The sequence below is a fragment of the Typopeltis vanoorti genome, chromosome 16, assembly GCF_054136105.1.
Source record: "Typopeltis vanoorti isolate ZY-2024b chromosome 16, IOZ_Tvanoo_1.0, whole genome shotgun sequence".
NCBI lineage: Eukaryota > Metazoa > Arthropoda > Arachnida > Uropygi > Thelyphonidae > Typopeltis > Typopeltis vanoorti.
In genome coordinates this window covers 24,387,220-24,406,857 of record NC_143564.1, presented here as the reverse complement: position 1 = coordinate 24,406,857, position 19,638 = coordinate 24,387,220, and the positions used below count along the sequence as shown (strand labels likewise).

Genomic DNA, 19,638 nt, shown 5'->3' with positions numbered 1-19,638 from the left:
ACGCTTAGGGTAGGTTAGCGCACAAGACTTTTCACTAACAACCCCTACGAATGTATGTCGGGTGCTGTGAAGTGTACTTTCTCTTGAAACGAGAGCCGTCAGCGCGGTCATATTAACCCGGACTGTCACCTCTGACCAGGGGTAGAGGGTGAGCACGAGGACACACCGAAGGTACTTATCAGAGGCCAACTCCATCAATCAAGCTGTCATCATGGGGAAAAACGATCCAGTAAAGCACCATCATCGGAGCTTCAATGACCATCGGCTCGCGCAGTAGCAAGACGATCGGTGCCCTCTTTAAGGTGTCCAGTACCGCCTGCCCTTGGCACGCACTCAAGTGAACCTGTTCCTACTCATTTTTTCGCTCTATAATTTCTTCAACTTTCCCCTTGTCTCGGCTTTCAATTATTTGCTATTCAAATATTTTGTCGTCACGCCTCTCTCCTTGAAGTATTATGCAAAGTGATTTCATCCTCTTTGAGGAGGTTTATGCATTCATTATGGAATACCTTATTATAATAAATGGTACAAAAACAGGGGAAAGTTGCAAGAACAATTTTGGACTTATTACCATACAAAACAGCCTGCGTGGCTGCTTGCATTTTTGTGGTCACTTACCATCAAACTCAAAGGTGGTTTTGCTTATAGCTAATGTGCTACTCTTGAGACAAGCCGGCGGTAGATTCAAACACAATTAAGCGCAAAGGAAAGTATAAAATTCTGTGAATATAAAATCCAGTGTAATGCAAAAAAAAAAGTTTCTTTTGAAGTGGCGTTATGAAAGACATGTCCATATAATTTCATTCTGGACACTAATACACAACTAGAGCGACTATACATCAGTAGTGTGTGTCATGAAATGTTCAGTCGAATAATGATTTGCATCCTTCATATCGGTGGCAGCTTTCTGATCGCTGTACCCTTGTGATTTTTGCCCGACTTTCATCAGCACAAGAGAATTTTCTGGTTTTCAAAGTAAAATTGCCGAAATTTGATTTTTATTAAATAGTGTGAAATCCTAACAGCATGGACACGATTTGGATGTCGGTATAGAAATAATTTTAGAATAATAAACCTGATGTAAAATTGGAAATTTAAACTGAATCAATACACAGACAATTTTCTCCATCAGCACAGTCTGTTCAAATTAGAATGAATAGAGCAAATTAAAATGGAGTCAGACTTCAAAATATGTGCAAAAAATAATTAAAATGTAAAATAAATTACACAGAAAAAGGCATGGGAGGAGTGAGAAAGAAAGAAAGAGAATGTGTGTGCGACATCTGAGTGGATAATTAAATACTGATCAAGTTCGGTGACAAAATTACGGGAAGTTGAAGGTCGCTGCAACATTATGAAATGCCACAAATCATTAGACTGTAGGAAGACTGATAGAATTAGAGACGGGATTTTACCTGAGTCGGAAGCCTCTTTCATCTGTGGAGGAGTACTGATTGAGTTTCCGTGACCAAGAGGGGAGTTACGCACAGACCAATCACCGTCTCTGAGCCCTGTCTTTGAAACTACTGTCTTGGAGAAATAAGTTCTGTCTTCAGTGCATCACTTGGAGGTCGGCAGCGGCTGAAGTAGTCGCCATTCGGGGCTATTTCAACTTGTAAAGGAATAGGCATCCGTGAGTGTATGTGTGTGTGAGAGAGAGAGAGAGCGGACACGGGTGGGATTGGGGGAGGGGTCAATGTCTACTTCCATGCGGCACCCAAAACCTCATGCGGGGATTTCCTTACTCACAAAACCTACTCGGAACGCTCATTTAGGAGTCTCCTGTGTCCAGTTCTCCGAAGCCTGTCGCATACGGCCACTCCGTCCATTCCGCTCCAGTGTTGCCTACGGACGCTTCAAACTACACAGACCTACAGATTAATGACTGTTGTGTCGGCGGATATGAACGCCATCTCTCTCCTGCGCCGTTTTGTCCACAGTGTCTTGCAAAGAAACATCCTCGTTACATTTGTTTTACCGCAGATATCGGGCCGACCTTTTCGATTCGGTTAGGTTTTTACCCTTCGGCTCTACGCTAACAGTTTGTTCAGGGGGATGTATCTGATTACGGAATGCTGTCGCACTTGCCTTCATTTTAACAGTCAACATAAAATAGATAGTGTGTATGTCTGAAGAAACATTTCCCATTAGTTCTTTATCAGTAATACAAAAAAATAAAAATAAAAAATGCATCACACACACTTCGATTAAAAAAGATTACCATACGTAACAGCATTCAACAACTCCAGAGGAAGAAAAAAAAAACACTGTACCACAGACACACTAGTCAGTTTACTAGTCGAGTATATTACGAGTTCGGTTGTCTTCGACTTCTCATTTATTTTTAGGGGAATAAAGTGGAATAATATTTGTTCTATACAACCATTTACATTCTTCAAGTTATTATTTCTAAATTTTAGGGGACATGAAAACATTTATCGTGAAATCTCAAATAGATAAATTTATTTTTCAAAATGAATCTTATATGAAGTTATTTTAAGAAGACCATACTAGTCTTTTTATGAAATTACTAAAATAAGAGCCTAAAAGGCTTCATTCTGGTTATATTTTTCACTTATGAAAAAATTATTTTCCGGCATGAGATGATTTGTCATTATACAGAGCTTTTTTGTTCTCTTAAGGTTTCTGCCTTATCTCTGATGAGAACCAGTTCGAAACAGTTGTCAGACCAGTGAAACCTAAACGCACCAATAAAAGGCGAATACATGGGCTCTTTAAGTAGTGCAAACCAGGACAACTCCCCCAACGAAGATAGTTTAAATCAGAAGTCAATACTTCGCGAATTATTTCTATGGCATTTAAGTTCTAGAGTTCAACTAACTGAAATCGGTAATACTGAAGGAACCGTAATTATAACCATAAGAGAATAAATACAAACGAAATAACACTCAAATGTAAATGCAAGAGCCACACGTGAGGTGTGGCAGTAGAACAAATACAACAGAGGAAGGTTAGATCTCAATAAAGAACTACACGGCAGGAACCTAAACACCGAGGGATTCTCAGAAGACAGACACTGACATAAAATGACATCTGAAACCCTTTTCATAAAACATTATGTAAATTTTTCCTCGAAAAATCTTCCAACAAGAGAAAGAAAGTCAACTACACAGCATCAGTGAAAGGAACAGTCCAAATGGATAGAAAAGGACGTATATACACATGCAAAGAAGCTGTCGGAAAAACTGCTTAAATTGAAACACTTTGGGATCAAAAGATTTCAACCTGATTTTAATGTATAATTTATGACTGATGGAAAAGTTGTTTGGGGTTATTTTTAAAGCGAATTCTGAACTGTTTTGCTGTTGTAAAATGAAATGAAAAACTGTATTTAAAATACATTCTATGTGCGTTTGTCTGATACAATAAATAACAGTGAAAGCAAGTTGTATTTTTATGACGGTTTATGTCAGATGCATAATCATGAAACTTTTACTGACGGTATTTTGTGCCTCCCGCCAACGACAGTATAGAATAAATTTTATATTATTGTCCGTCAGTATCGGAATTGTCATATAACACTGTTTCAAATTATTCTGATGAAATACTTCCTTTCAAAGCTACTTGTCAAGATATTTCTTGATTACCATAAACGGTGATGACTGACGCTGCTAAAAATTTAGAAACCCACTCTGCTATAAACTGCTATTATAGCTTTATTAATATTTAGCTACTTTACTACATACTATATGCTGTTATTGCAATTAACAGATTTATTCAAAAAGATATTTTTATTTTCTACATTTTAACCTCAACTTCACTGTAACAAAAAGACAGTCAATGGTGCGGCTAACTAACGCCAACTTATGAAGTATCTTGTAATGGTATTAAATACATCAAGTGAGAGTCGGTACTCAGTAGCAATATTCTTAATAATTCAAATTCAGAATTATTAAGAAAAAATGCTTCTGAATTTGTATACTTTGGCTAACTGGCAGTCTAGAATCGGAAGTCGTGTAATTCCTATTTGTCAACTGTGAATCGCCACGCCCTCTCCCGCTAGATTATGTTATTACTATTACGCCAATATTGAACGCTCTTTTCACCACTCCAGGGGCAACCAAGACCTGTCGGATTAAGCTGTTGATCATTTGCAATGAAACAATCAAGGCCATGAAATATGTTACGACTGTTGTTTCGTATGTGGTGTTCTTTGTCTCGCGTGCTTTAGTACGGGAGAAAAAGAGATCCAGAGAAAAATGTATGTCTCCATCTTGAGGCCAGAAAACTTAACTCATTTCAAAAGAATTAGAAAAAGTTCACCGCGACCTTTCGAAGTGTCCGAATGTCTTTAAAAAGGCAAGTGTGTTATTTTAATTCGAAATTTAGATACTGTCAGAGAAATCCATCTATAGGACTAACTTCCTAGTAATGCCAGTAGCGATATTCCTCGCGCACACATATAATAACTATAAATTATATAGTCTATCCGATAGTTACATTGTTTTTTTTTCTCAGTAATGTTTATCGAAAATCCCCCATAAGCTGGAAACAAGGGCGACGGTGACTCTCTTGGATGTCTTTCACACTACAATTTTTCTTAATCAATGCAGCTTTTTATCTCTTATTGCAATGTCTGTTATTAACGTTTCCATACTCTCTTTTGTGTGCTATCAAACTTTATTAAGTTAGAAATGAGCGGCCATGTCATTCCTCCTTATGTGGGAGGGCAGAATGCATCTATCTGATCGTTAATTTCTTTTCTTTTTTTTTAAGCGATAGGAATTTTGCATTTCGGGATTTTTTTGCCTTCTAAATATCAATGTATTGTTTAGTATTTCGATTTCCTAGTTAGGATGTATCTGAATTCCGACGTAATACAAATTAGTTGCGATTATCATTGCGATTTGTGTGTGTGCGGCCGCATGCGCAAGTTATATTTTTTTGCTTTATTACTGTCAGTTACTCGTAGTTCTCTCAATAACAGGTTCTTACTTCCCCAAGCTAGCAGAAAGTATTACAAAACCATCCACTTAGGTTTGAAATATATTATCCAGTTATCTTTATTTCCACTTCATCTCGGGTTACTGTTTTAAAGGCTTACAGAGCTAACACAAGGACCACACAATATTTGTCCAACCAAAAACAGTTCGTTTGAATCCGGTCTAAAATGAGAAAAATCTTTATAGGAGCTTTTAATGAAGAAACTTTCATCTCGTATACAGCCAAATTTATCTGATTAAAAGAAATAACATAGTGTCATCGTAATTCTTACCAGCGCAACGTTTAGAAGGGTTGTTCCAATACTGTCAGTAAAGAATTTGGTTAATATGATTCCGGTTTATGCGTTTGTGCGCGATAGATAAAAGCACCTCTTCTGTTTTGAAAATATTTCCTGCTAATGTTACCATTTTCCCATATAGATTGTAGTGTTTCTTTTATATAATAAATCAAATAAATCATAATCAATGAACAGCACACATAGAGAAAGAAGGGGAGATGGAAGAGAGAGAGAGAGAGAGAGAGAGAGAGAGAGAGAGATTTTAAATTATATATATATTTTTTAAATAATTATGTGGAAGATGATCTGTTGCTAAGAAACGTTTTTCTGATCCAGCTGCTCTCGAAGTTGATCAAAATTCAGAAGTTCCTGAATTCTGATAGGTAACTCTCTCGTAAATACCCTATATTTTGTTGATAGCAAACTGAGTACTGCTTTTTTTACTATTTATTCTGTCTCCTTTTCAAGAATTTACGATTATTCTATTTTTTTTCGCTGTTTGTAAACACTAGGAAACAAAATTTTGATTTTTTTTTAAATATCCTCCTCCTCTCAGAATGTTCAATGAGATATTGACTAATTCTAGTGCTTTGTCTTTTTCCATTACAACTAACGAACTAACTATTCTAACTAGTATGAGGTAATCCCTCAGCAAACTTAATGCATCTCTGAATAACCACCACCTATTCTCCTGGCAACCCTCAGAAGTTTGGGCGACCAAACTGATCACAGTGATATTTCTCAACAGAAACTGGACAAGCTCTTTCCCTCATACTGCTGAAACTGCTTTTAATTTAACCAAAAATCTTCTGAGTCTTTCCGACTAATTCCTAAACTCGAATTTATTACCAGCCAAAATTGACGAATGATTATTTTCACTCATGAATGCTTTCTGAAACCTGTTCATTCAACTTATATCCATATAATGGATATAAGTTGAATGAAAAGGTTTTGGAAATTACTTTTTACTAAATGTATCCATTTGATTTCTGCACATTACATTTTTCTTCCAGTTTCAAAGTCGATTCTACTAATTTCTATAAAGATCATGCTGAAGAGAACTCACGTCATTTACTCCTCTGTGCATCTCAGTCATCAATACACATAAAGAAAAAAGATGTCACGCTTAATAAATTGAACATTAAACAATAATGAAAATTAAATTTAATTAAGGCACCAAACAATTTATTCTAACTAAACCACGTAATAGCCCTTGCCATTATCTACTTCGTTGTTTTAAGAAAAATTCGGCATTTTTGTTATAAAGAAAAAATGTCTTAACGAAATCATGCAGCACAACACCACTCAATGCATAATCTGTATCACTACTATTTTTATTTCATTCTTTTGTCAACAATATATGCGGGAAAATAATTTAATTTCTGTCGATTCATTAAAAATAACTCATGTAATTAATTCTAACACTCATTTACGCATCATACGGACGATATGTCAACTTCCCCCATAAGAAAATTCGAATACAAGATGAATGCTTGAAAGTTACAACTGCGTGTTTATTCAGAATAGGCGGTCCCTATTTTAAAGGGGAGAAAATGAAATAGAAAGCCCACTAGGACTTAAACTACCAAAATAATTCATCGGAAGTTTAAAAGTCCAAATTACATTACTCCGAAAATAATATTGGAACCTCCAGTACACTAAAACTTAGAGACGCAATAAATTACAAACGTCCACTAGTTATGAAGATAAAGCGTCCGCATAAGAGAGGTCGTTTATTTTACTGTACATTTCGGATGAAGTGGTGTGTGCTTGTGGCGATGGTCGAATGTATCCGAACCTTCATTTCTTCTACTCCCATTTCCCCCATCTCCTAGTGCTCGAGTCCGAGGATAGCGCATGCATTAAATAATATCAGTTCCTCAACAGTCAACTATAAAATAGCGGCTGAGTGGTCGGAAAATTCCGATGTTCATTTTGTTGGTCCTGAAATGCAAGGTTCTGGGACTCGTGTGCTCCCAAGTCTCACATTTATTTCCTAGCATGATGAATAATAAACAGATTGGCGCCGATGTGTACTTTGCTGCAATGCATCTCATTTATGTGCACATATTTTTACACTTTTTTAAAACTCTCTAATCAAAATTGAACAAGATTTTTTCGAAAGTCAGGAATGAAGATCAATACTACATAAGATCACAGACTTGATCAATGCAGCGAACGATTAGGCCAGTCGAAGAATGATTCAGATTACTTCACTAACAATTCTGAACATTATTCCTTTAATCAATGATCATTCTTAATACGAATTGCGCGTGTGTTTAAAGTTGATTGCACGTGTTTCATACTATTTGTACAAATTTCTGATCGGTATTTACATTCCTTTTCTCATCCAGAACGTAATTTGTGGTTCAACATTTGTGCTAAAGATATTTTTATACTTCTTCCTCCTTAATAAATAATGGTGCGTTTAATAAGGATATTATTTTCCCTTTAGAAGATCTAGAACAAAATGAGAAAATATCAATCACTTATCTCTCACAGGATGGGAGCTAAACACAATCTCCGATCTGGTCTCCATTAAGTCGAAACTCTTGAGTTCAACTTAAGGAAATTAGCTTTTCCTCCTCTTTTCTCAGACAGAATCGTTTTTTTTAATGATGAGCACCAATAGATTTCAAGTTTAGTGATATCGTATTTTGTTGATTTTTAATACCATGACATTATGAAATAACTCGAAGCACATCATTCCTAAAATGAAGGTAAAATAATGCAAATTCCCTTTTGTATTATTAGCGGGGTTTATTGAACGTATTTTTTACTGTTTCATAATTATGGAATCAGTAAAGGAAAAATTTTCTTTTTAAATTCTTAAAATAAAACATAATGATAGAGACAAGTTTCATTATTTGAATTACCAGCACAGAAAATATAAGAAAAACGGCAAAGTCTGAAGCTTAAAAAAAAAAAAAGATAATAAAATAAAATAATTTTTTTATTTTTTTTTATTACAAACTTTTTATTACAAAATAGACATGTGTAGCTCTTGCTAAGTTGGTCAAAATTACGATCTAATCAACTAAGGTGTTAATTACTGTGTTAATTACACTGTGTTAATTTCACATGTTTTTCAGCAATTTACTTGTTTGCGACTAAAATTATCGGTAGGAAATAACAAGCTCATCTCCATATGAGATCCTAAATGAAGACCCTGCCGAGACTCACGAGTTTTTTGTTTTTTTTTTCAAATTGCATTATGGAATATACCAATATCATTTAATATTATTACGCTAATATAACACAGAGAACCTATTCCAAAATGACATTCTATTTTAAAAAAGTAAGAAACAATCATTATTACATATATCATGCGGCAGTTTTACACTCTACATATAGCTAATTGTCATTTCACTTCGTCCTCCAGAACTGTCAAAAAAGAAATAACATAAATGATAAAGTTCACCTCGAATATAATTGCGATGTTGGGTTTATGCCGTTGTCGCTCTAGAAGGCCAGTGTCGAATAGGAGAAAATTGTGCTTATGAAAATATATCGAGGCAAAACTGTCCGATTACATACAGGTATGTTTCATCGATTCCGTTCTAACAGTGATTCTAGAATAGCCGAGATTTTCATTATATCAAATGCTTTTTTAGAAGTCCGTAAAGGCTAAACAGAAGTTTATTACCTTTTCTATAATTTGCCTAAGACTATGTATATGGTCAATGCCTTGTATTTTATTATTGTTTTCATTATGCCTCGTAGATAAAAGCAGAAAACTTGTTCTTTGTCCACGGGGGAGGATATCGCTTTTTTTTTTTTTTGATAAAACTTGGTTTCGTGCAGTTTTGCTCTATTTAATATTATTACGTCCGCGCGGTTAGCCTAGTGGCTTTGCGCTTCGCAACCATATGAATAGGGAAGGAGTGTCCTAGGTTCGATTCCCGTCGACGACGATAAGGAGCCGAAGGATCTTCCTCTGCCATAGCCAAGTCAGCCGGTCTTGGGCGTGGACAGCAGGGTTTTTTCCGCCAGTTTAGCTGGCGTTTTTCCTCCCGCAAGCAGGCAAACCGGTCCCGTGAACACACAGGGATACAGCCAGGAATACTTCGAGGTATAGGGGTGACCATTCTATCCTCGTATTTGGGTTACGAAATCCAAGCATGCTTGGAGGGTTGTGGGCCTTAAAGGCCCGTTAAAGCCATTGAGATAGATAGAATATTATTACGCTAATGCCACTAATATAACTCAGAGATCCCATCCCAAAATGACATTCTATTTTTTTAAAAAAGTAACAAACAAATCATTACTGCATATATATCATGCGACAGTTTTACACTCTACATACTCGTATAGCTAACTGTCATTTGAATTCGTCCTCCAGAACAAGAAATAACATAAATGAAAGTCCACCTCAAACATAATGCGATATTGGGTTTATGGCGCTGTCACTCTAGGCCAGTGCTCGTGATGATGAAGATAATAAATGGAATAAAAGTTAAATGAAACATATCAATTAAACACTAATACCAAATAGTTTATTATTGTAATCACTGATATGTTAACTCAGACAGATTCCATAATCGTCGCAACCAAAAGTAAACGGATACAGTCAGAAGTCTTAGCTGGAGAACAAGAAATATCTTATGGTATAAATTTAAAAAACAATTTTCTTTATTAAATCAAATGAAATTTGCTAGAAAAGAAGTTCTTACACTTGTTAGAAACCAGACAATCCCTCATAATCTATCTCGGTAATAGTTCCACGAACAAACCTCATCTCAGATACCCCCCCCGTGTCTTTCCCTCCCCTGCCTATAACCTATTACGCCGAGTTCTCTCTATCACGTAACTCCAACATTAAGGGTTCTTCCCCCCCCCCCAAGTCTCGTGCGATCATGTGAGGGTCATTCTTGACAGAACCGCAGCCATTAATTGCTTGGTCAGACAAACTACTTGACCTCCACCGTCCGTTCATTTCATGTAGCATCCGTGTCATTACGATGTCGAGTGGCAGGTATGACTAAAGATTGCGGGTTCTCCTACAAGGAGAGAGAGAGAGAGAGACTCCGAATGAAACTTCAACTCCGTGGTGTTCTAAAGGCTTTATAGAAACTTATTTCGGAGGCCGAACCTTCAAATAATATCCTATAAATACCGGGGGAGAATAGTCAGCCTCGAAGAGTCATTAGCACGGCCATATTTCAGTCCCATCTTCCCTGTTAACTGGCTATAAACGCTTCTCACAAGAACACATAACAATAAGAGCTCTTGTCGTAGGCTCCACTTATGCCTTGTTGCTATGGTAGCGGTGGTGCTGTCATTCTTGGGTGCTCCACAAGTAAGTGGCTAGGTTTCGTGTCTACCGATCGTGAATGTTTAGACCGCAGACAGGTGAGTCAGTGGACAATTAACACGAAAGTGGAATGTCATTATGCGAGGGACTTAAGTTCGTCGCTTTTTTTTTTCTCTGCTCCGCAATCTCCTCTTCACTTGCAAGCTGCCAAGATTAACACGATATAGAATACGGTAAGACATTAACATCTCAATGTTTTACTGCATCCTATGGAATTTCTTCCATTTCCAGTCCATTTAAAAGAATGACGGAATCATTTACAACAAGGATTAGACAGAAATGGGCTGTGTTCATGCAAACCATGATTTTTCAATCAACAGTTTCGAGAAACGGCATTTTCTTAAAAGAAAAGGGATCATCATTCTTCCTTAACACGTAACAGAAGGCAGCACAATAAGAAAGGAAAGCCCTTCTATAATAGAAATTACTCGTGACCGTGGAAGATGACCTTTCTTTTCTTTAAGAACTCAATTTCTTTGTTCCCAATAAATTTCTCTCTTTTTTTTCCCCCTTCTCAGTCTATTTCTTTGTTTCTTTCCTTCGTCCTCTCAGTCCTTCATTATCCATGGATCTGAAATGTTCACAACTTTTGAGCAACTCGCTGTTCTCGTTAGGACATAAAATTATGCCATTTCGGCATTTTTCCCTTGATTATTCTACCACCAACGATAATAATATTTACTAGACCCTTGCTGATTAAAATAATGGTGATAATCAGAAATATGAAGAGCCAATAGTGTTTCTGTGTCAAAGGAGGGTGTCTTTAACATACCGATGACGTTTCCCGACAAAAAATATCAAAATAAAAATTAAAATATTATGCATTGTGGGCAAAGTACTGAATTTAAGAAGGAAACCAATTTTAATTACCAAAGACCATGCTTGTTTAATTTTTAAATATTATGAAGGGGGGGGGCCCGTAGCGCGCACTGGAGATTGGGTGCCCCCACGTGCCTAATGGTTATTAAGATCCGGGATTGAATTTCATTAGGGTGTAAGAAACCTATGAAGGTTTTCTTCCAAGTTGGAGATGAAGTTAGTAGGTCTCACAGAGGAACTTTCCTCTCGAAAAACAAAAAGGTTGGATAATTGTTAATAATGCTGAACTAAGCAACACCTACGCAATACACCTAAACTGTTTAAAACAAAGTTAAATATATTTTAAATCTGTACTCGCCACATAGTGAAATATAAAAGTCCAAATTGCGTCTGATGAAATCTCATATATACAAGTTTTTCGTTTACACTAAAAAAATATTCAGTTAATAAACAAGAATTGTAACTGTGATCATTCATACTAATTACTACTGTAAAAGCGAATGGACCATTTAGTTTCGAGGATGAAGGAAATTCCCAAATAATTGCATCAAGACTTTATGTGACTTACTTGAAACTCATAGTCGATTTTTAGATTATTTCTTACATACTCTTATAACTTGAGATAAGATATTCATAACTGCACAATGAAAAATTGCATTATGCAGGCAGTAAACTAACACGTGATATTAATAACCGTTTGGTTACTTTTAATAAGTTTTAAAATAGCAAATCTTACTAAAATTGTATTTTGGAAAAAATAAGCAAAAACAGTCTATCGGATATCTGTTTAATTTTGTCATTGTTAAATGTAAAGGGGAAATTCTTAATAATCAGAGCACAAATGTGTTGTGATTGAGTTTCACAGAAATAATTCTAAAGTCATTACAGCATAAATTAATCAAACGACTAACCACCATGGGGAACAGCAGCTTGCGAAACCTTCAAAAATAGTTGATATATAAATTTCATCTCCCGGTTTTATTTTCAAGCCATATTTTATTCAGTAAAAAGTGGCTTGAAAAAGGTGATAAGTTTGATCCCTAGAGTACGATTTCCGTATTATATGACCCATATCCTACCCAAGCCACTAATGCATCACAGGTTTATAAACTTTCGTGGGTACATTTACATTAAAAATAAATGTTTTAAAAACACTACTTTAAAAACTCGTGAAAACGCAAATGAATTTAAAGCACTGGGGGGGGGGGATAAAGGATGGATATTTTTCTTTCATTTTTAAATACTTGAAAAAAAAAAATATATATATATATATGAAATGCACAGTCATTATTTTAATGAGGAGAAAAGGAAAAGAAAAGCACATATTTGTATAAAATCTTGGTTTTATACAAATCAAGGTTGTTGTTTTTTTTTCATTCGCAAACCTTTCATAACCAGGAAAATTTATGACGTTAGTGAAAGCCTCAGGGTGATTTGCATAACTAAAAATACTAACAGATAAAATCGTTTCGAATTTGGGTGTGAATCTGGGCGTCTCAAAAATCTAACAATAGTACACACTTGGAATAACTCTCATCGCTTCAACTCGTCGCAGAACAAAACCAATGTTGATGAAAAATGCATCCACGAAATACTGTGCTATTAATAATGTCAATAAAATGTAATAATTGTGTTGTTTTATGCGGTTTAACTTATTACTTTTATCTTTAATTTAAGTCAGTATCATCTATGTTTTAAAGAAGCAATTTAATGACGTCAAAATCATCATCTAACAGTATTCAGAGAAATAGTGAAAAGAACTTTAAATTAACTGATGTAGCTGCCTCAAACTGCTAAGGTAATGTGGATCTTAAAATTCTCAAATACATTAAATTTTCATTTAAAAATGTCTTGCCCTTATAAAAAAAAAAAAAAAAAAAAAAAGATAAACGAAGTGGTACAAAGAAAACCAATCAGTTTATGCTTTATTAATCATTCATCATAATTTCATGTTATTTTAAATTCCCCCCCCCCGGACATATTTACACATTCTAAGTAATTGCAAAAACGGAATACGAAGTGATTTTACATCACAGCTACTTGATTTTATGACATAATAAATAATGACATTTTTACCTTAAATCAAAGTGAAATAGATTATTTGCTCCTCAACGTTTCAAGCTCTTCGCAGACACAACAAGGAGAAGTGAGTTCTTAACATTCAATGAGTGATATATTAAAGCATCAAATATATTATTAACAATTAAAACAGTGAAAGGTGCAGATATTCAGGAACAAGTACGATAAAAAAATCATTGCTTCTTAAAATATTTTCTTCGTTAATATTGACTGTAATATGCTCCGTGTGTCAGTGGAAAATGGTTGTCTTGAGATCATTTGGATTTTCAGCTAACTACTTTTGTCACTTCGTGATAGTTTTATGTGATTTCCATCAGCCTTTTATTGGAATATTCTTGTATATTATTCCACCAATCTCCACGCTGATACTTTTTTTTCCCTCCAAATATGTTCATCTCATCACCAGATTGTAAAAAGACAAGATTGTCTGCCTGTAGAGTAATATCTACGCAACAGCACATTGATAAGAAAAAAGCCTGACCCTTATTGCTTATCTGATTTGGGGAGAAAACCGCTTTTGCAGGGCGAAATTCACAACTAATATAAACGTTTTATAACCAGCATGAAACGAAACCCAAGCAACATGACGGTATCTTTTAATCTCTCTCTCTCTCTCTTCCCCCTTCCCAAATGTTACTGTACTGAGGTGATTGTTAAATTTCAGTAAACAAAAATAAACGACAAAATAATTTTTGTTCGGTGTTGTTAGATATCCTTGGGGAATTCTATTAGTTAGAAACAACAAGGAACTGAAATTTAATGTTTCGGCAAAGAAACCACCTCTCATGTAGAGAGGGAGGTTTGCTTTTATTTCTTTTCAAGGCGGTATGGAGCAAACCACAGTTGCGACATAAATTTAGTCCTTTGAAGTTCATACGATCATATTTAAGCATGTATAAGTCAATACTTCTTGAAATTATTCACTATAATGCCTGAATGAGTAAAACAGTACACCGAAAGGGCATTAAGATCGACAATAAAAGCTTCCAAGTGAAAAAGGAACAACAGCGTTGACTTAATACAAACTTGATCATAGTAAATACATTTGTTACGCATTGCATTAAATAGCTGGGTTCGCTTCATCACGTGAACCACTGCTCAATACATAGAATTCAAGTTAATTTTCCACTTAACACCAACCACAACAACTTCAAAATGAAGAGGTGGAGTTTATTTAAACAGGATTTGATGGCCGTGAACTTGTAATTCTTTCCACCATACCTAACCATGCAATCGTAATGTTTTTTTTTCAGTGTCTGAATACATTACTACAGTTACCTTCTATACACTTACAGAACCACCTACTTCCATAATATGGCTACTTCCGACAAATGGAATAAAATTATTGACATATGCATTCATTATATATGGATTGTATTAAACATTTTTGACGCACATAAAGAACGCCGTCTCTTGCTTTAATATTATCGAGCAGTGACTTTTTCTTCTTGTTTATTTACTTATTATAATAAAAAGGTAATCGTTAAATTGAATCTATCCCCTTAAAATTTCCACACCGATATATAAGCTCTTGTCTGGCTCGATAAATCCAATATACTCTTATCTGATCCAAAGAATTCAGAATTTCAAATGCGGCCGTCTTATATGAGGTATCCTCACACCAGACCTCGTCAGACGCCTTACTTTAATCCTTAGTTCAATATTTTCCGAAGGTGTGGCTAGTGAAGTATATCGGAGAAGTCTTAACTAATTTAATCCGCGGCAAAAGTAATAAAAAAAATGTATTCAAAGCAACAATATTAAACAACAGCTATCCGAATTCAAGTTCTATTTGGGATAACATGGTTTTGAGATTCAGAATTAAGATCACTTCATTAATAACTTGGAAAACTTACCGGGAGGCTCCTGCTTCACAACATATTTTTCGAAATACGGCTGGTGAGGGAGCATCGCAAGTCTGTATCGCAAATCGTTTTCACACCTAAAATAAATAAATACAATTATTCATTGTTTTGGGCTATACACACATATATATTCAGATTATTAAAATATGATTATTGCAATATAGCTGAAACTACTATAAGATCTGTCTATTTAAACAGGCGCCAAATGTCAGCATAGCATACTAATAAGATGTAATTAAAATTATTCAGTTTGCAGTGTGAAAAAAGTTTTCATACCACAAACAAAGCCATTTTTCGTATGCAACATTGGATTTTGTGAGAAGTATTGTATTATCTCGAGTGAGGTCATTTGACTCTTAGCAGCGGTTAAAACCCTAAGTTCCTCTAGTTATTGATCAGATTTAAACCCTTGATATTGCCGCAGGGAAAGCCACATGTCATTACCAAGTAAGCCATGAAGGCCCCATCATTAATAGCAATTAGAATAACAGACTCCTGATAAACTGGACCTGCAAGAATGACTACGCATGCTGTTCTTTTGAATGTGCCTTTGTTTAGGGATTAAGTTCATTACAAACATTGCATTATCATCCCAGAATCAATTTCGAATATTACGAACCAAATATGGCAGGTTTTGATTGGAGAGAACAGGCAAACTATAAAGTAAAATGCAAAGGCAGATATACGAGGTAACTATTCCATTAATGTCTATTTATCTAATATTTCGTCTCCAGTTAGTGGCACTCAACAGAGCTAATTCACAGAATTGAACACAAAATGCACTCGATTTTGTGCAGTATAAACCTAGCCTATAGAGGTTAATACCTGTTTAAACGTATTTACATATTAGCAAGCTCATGTTGATTCTTCTACAGGTTTGTTTTTTTCCCGACACAAAACAAAATTAAATAACAAGCGAATTAAAAGTGTATATAAAAGCAATTCAAAATTCAGAAAGCGCTTAGATTGCTTTGTCATTAAAAAAAAAAAAGGGGGGGGGGGGGGTATATACCCACAGCTGGCTTATTCATTAAATAACTACTGTAGCGCCTCGACTGAAAATTGACAAGAAAATATGAACTTCGCCTATCAGGCCTATAGACGAAGTTCATAATAAAAACTAGATTTGTCTAATTCTTTTCTCTTTTTAAATTAAAAACTTTTTTTGAAAACTTACAAGACGAGTCACAAAAGGTAAATTGCGGATGTCATTTGAAGTGGTACAGATTAATTGGTAGTCATCTGAGGCTCGGCAAATAATAGAAAAATAAGTAATTTAATCTAAATGCTAATGATAACAAAGCTACTTCATTAAGCTATCTGTCATCATCATTAGCCTCATCACTTTCATTAGCAAATTGCTTACCAGCTGGAATAATTAACGAAAATATTGCTTAAATTGGCCTGTGAGCTAGTTTTGCACGATTTCTAGATGCCATCTTACTCAACTTCCGCTAGTGCATGCGTTCTTCAAAGAGGACACAAGATACCCAATTGACCAACACATTACCAAAGATACACAATCTTTAGACTGTCATCTAGCACTTGTTAATACAAAACAGAAGTCGATCTCTACATTGAGATCTAAAATACCTCTCAACACTTCATCCTATAAGCTAAAAAAACTACATCCTGTTAATTAAAATTCTTAAGTTCGTGAAAAAAAAAATAATCTCAGGCATGGTATCTGCGTGAGATGATTTAATCCGAGGCTGGTGTAATGATGGTGTTTATGTCCAATTCATTACATAGAAGCGAAGTTTGCGTCTGTTCTTTGTTAATACAGACAGCGTGCATGAAGTGCTGTGTGCAATACATTATAAATTACCCCGGTGTACGGATAATAAACGGAATGAAAAGTAGATTTCATGGATCGCCAATTAGATCATGTGATTCTTATCTTCTGTGGCGATAGAAGGTAATGACTGCAGGATAAATAGTATGCATTTTATCTTTAGACTGACTACTAACAATAATGCTAACAATGGTTAAAAAAGACTTTAAAAAACATTTTATGATCGAGGATGGTTTTCTTGTATAAAATAACTAAACTGGGTTAAATAAAATTTATGATGCATAGGATTTGTTTTATTCTGATTATTGTTTAGCTTGTTTATTTTGGCAACTTAAGACTAAAATGATAAACATAAGATTACAAGATGTTATTTCCTCCAATCCTTATACAGAACAAACAAAAAAGCCCTATTTTCTATAAATGTCTTCAACTTTACCAGAGTGATAACAATTAAAAACTAAAAAACTATTTTATTAAAAAAAAAAAAAAAAATTAGACATTAGAAATAGCTTCGGTATATTTCATCCACACAATTCCCACACATGCAGAACTGAGTTTCAAGAGCGAGAGGGGGGGGGGGGGGCAAGAAAAAAAAAACAGGCGGGGAAATTGATTTAAACAGTCATCCTTCTAACACCCGAAGAGCGAGTACGGAGAGAAACGTAAGCCATGTTCTCGTTTACTCAATTGACCCTTATTAGCCCCTACCCCTTCATCCCTGAATGAGGTTACTCAGTTCATGCCGGGTTTGGCGACGGCTTCAAGTACTCCTTGCGGGCTACGTCAACTCCTCCCCTACAATCTGTTACTGCTCTTTTAGCATGCAACGAAACCGCGGGTGTAGAAGCGATAAAAAAGGAGAGTTTCCCGCTACAGCACGCGCGTGATAAACTACCTTCCGCAAAGGGGGCATCAGCACGTATTATGATTTTGTCAAAGTGGAGCAATGAAGCATCCCCCTTTTGGCCCCTTTCCTGTGGCTACGGTAATCACACGAGAGCATCTAGAAAGCAGCTAGTCAACCCGTGCCAATGCGCTACGCACCAGACAATTGATACTCGTGGTTGAGGGATCGGATTGACGTACAGCTACCGAAGGGACTGGATTTTTTTTTTTTTTTTTTTTTGCTTTGAACTTCAACGATGTAAATTAGGGTGGGAAATGCATTTTTGGAATAAAAGAAATGCGATTGAATAAAAGGGTTTCACTAGCATTCGAAATTTCGTGAAATGAGGGAAACTACTTTGGATTTGTAATTTTAAAGATTCAGATGTGGCTCTTGTAATACATATTAAAGATTCAGCATCAATTTATGAAGACTAAGTTTAACTGAAGGTATAAATCGCCTTTATTTACACCATCTAAAAACAGGATAAAATATAAAAATTTATAAATCGAAAAACGATTCATTTCACAGAAAACTTTAGATCGCCTACACAGAGTCAAATCCAGACACTGCCAGCCTGGTTAGCCGAAATGTTAGTGTGTCCGTTCTCCAATCAACAGACTGCAGGTTCGAATCCTGTCATGGCCAGGCCCACGATTGTCTTTAGGTGAAAAAACATGTATATAGATATGAGAGCCCACTAGTGTACATCCACGCTATAATTGTTTGCTAAATACGCTTTCATGACTATATTAAAACAAAAATTAAATAAACATACCCAGAGAGATGTACAATAATTTTAACGCGCAAATATATTTAACGAAATTAAATAATCCAACTAACATCAATAAAGTGTTCTGTTTTTAATACTCAGCGACCAAAATCTTAGTGTAAACTTCAATACAAACTTTTAAGTTTAAATATGATGTTCAATATCAACTGATAAGTTATCATAACCATATCAAATGCATCGATTGTTATACAAATAATCAAAAATGCTCTGTAATTTTTGGACACATTTACTGTCCAGTGTTTGCGTCCAGAATAAACTGGTATCTAAGAAACACCGAAATAATTGGCCGATGTAAAATTATGTCATAGGATCATTTTATTGACATTCCTTTGGGGGGAGAGGGGGGGGGGTCAGGAGAAAGAAACACTAGTATACCATTGACGATAAAATCGAAGGGGAGAGGTGTTGGACTGACATGAATCATTGCATATGTCAGTTGGGGTGTGCGAAAATGGAATAATTTCTTAACCAAAAAAAAAATCAAGAATGTGCCGACTATCCCCCCCCCTTTTATTTGTTGCTAATTAGACTACACCAATATAACTCAATGTGCCAAGTGCTATTCATAAGGGAATGTGCGAAATACTTAGGCACAAAATAAAAAACATTTTAAAACTTTAGCTATAAAGATGTTGTAATGAGTATAATACGACCCCATCGGTTCGTCTTCTTAAGTTCTTACGTCTTCACATTTCATTTGATCTGTTTCTCACCTTTGGAGCAGTTCGGCTTATGAACTCACCCGAATAATAAGTCGGCAACAAAAACAACACCAAAGGCACGAAACGCAACCACTTCAACCTGCCCTACCTTCAACACTATCTCCTTCGCGAGTAAAACTTTTA

The 19,638-nt window shown here is 35.5% G+C and overlaps 1 protein-coding gene across 1 annotated transcript in view; it reads right to left on the bottom strand.

The window, feature by feature from the left end:
- The window catches only part of LOC150097899 (uncharacterized), a 413,970-nt gene that overhangs the window by 233,228 nt on the left and 161,104 nt on the right, over positions 1–19,638 (bottom strand). Inside the window, exon 3 of the mRNA XM_090406626.1 lies at positions 15,311–15,396. Coding sequence (XP_090262752.1) covers positions 15,311–15,396 — 86 coding nt within the window. The remainder of the gene's footprint in view (positions 1–15,310; positions 15,397–19,638) is intronic.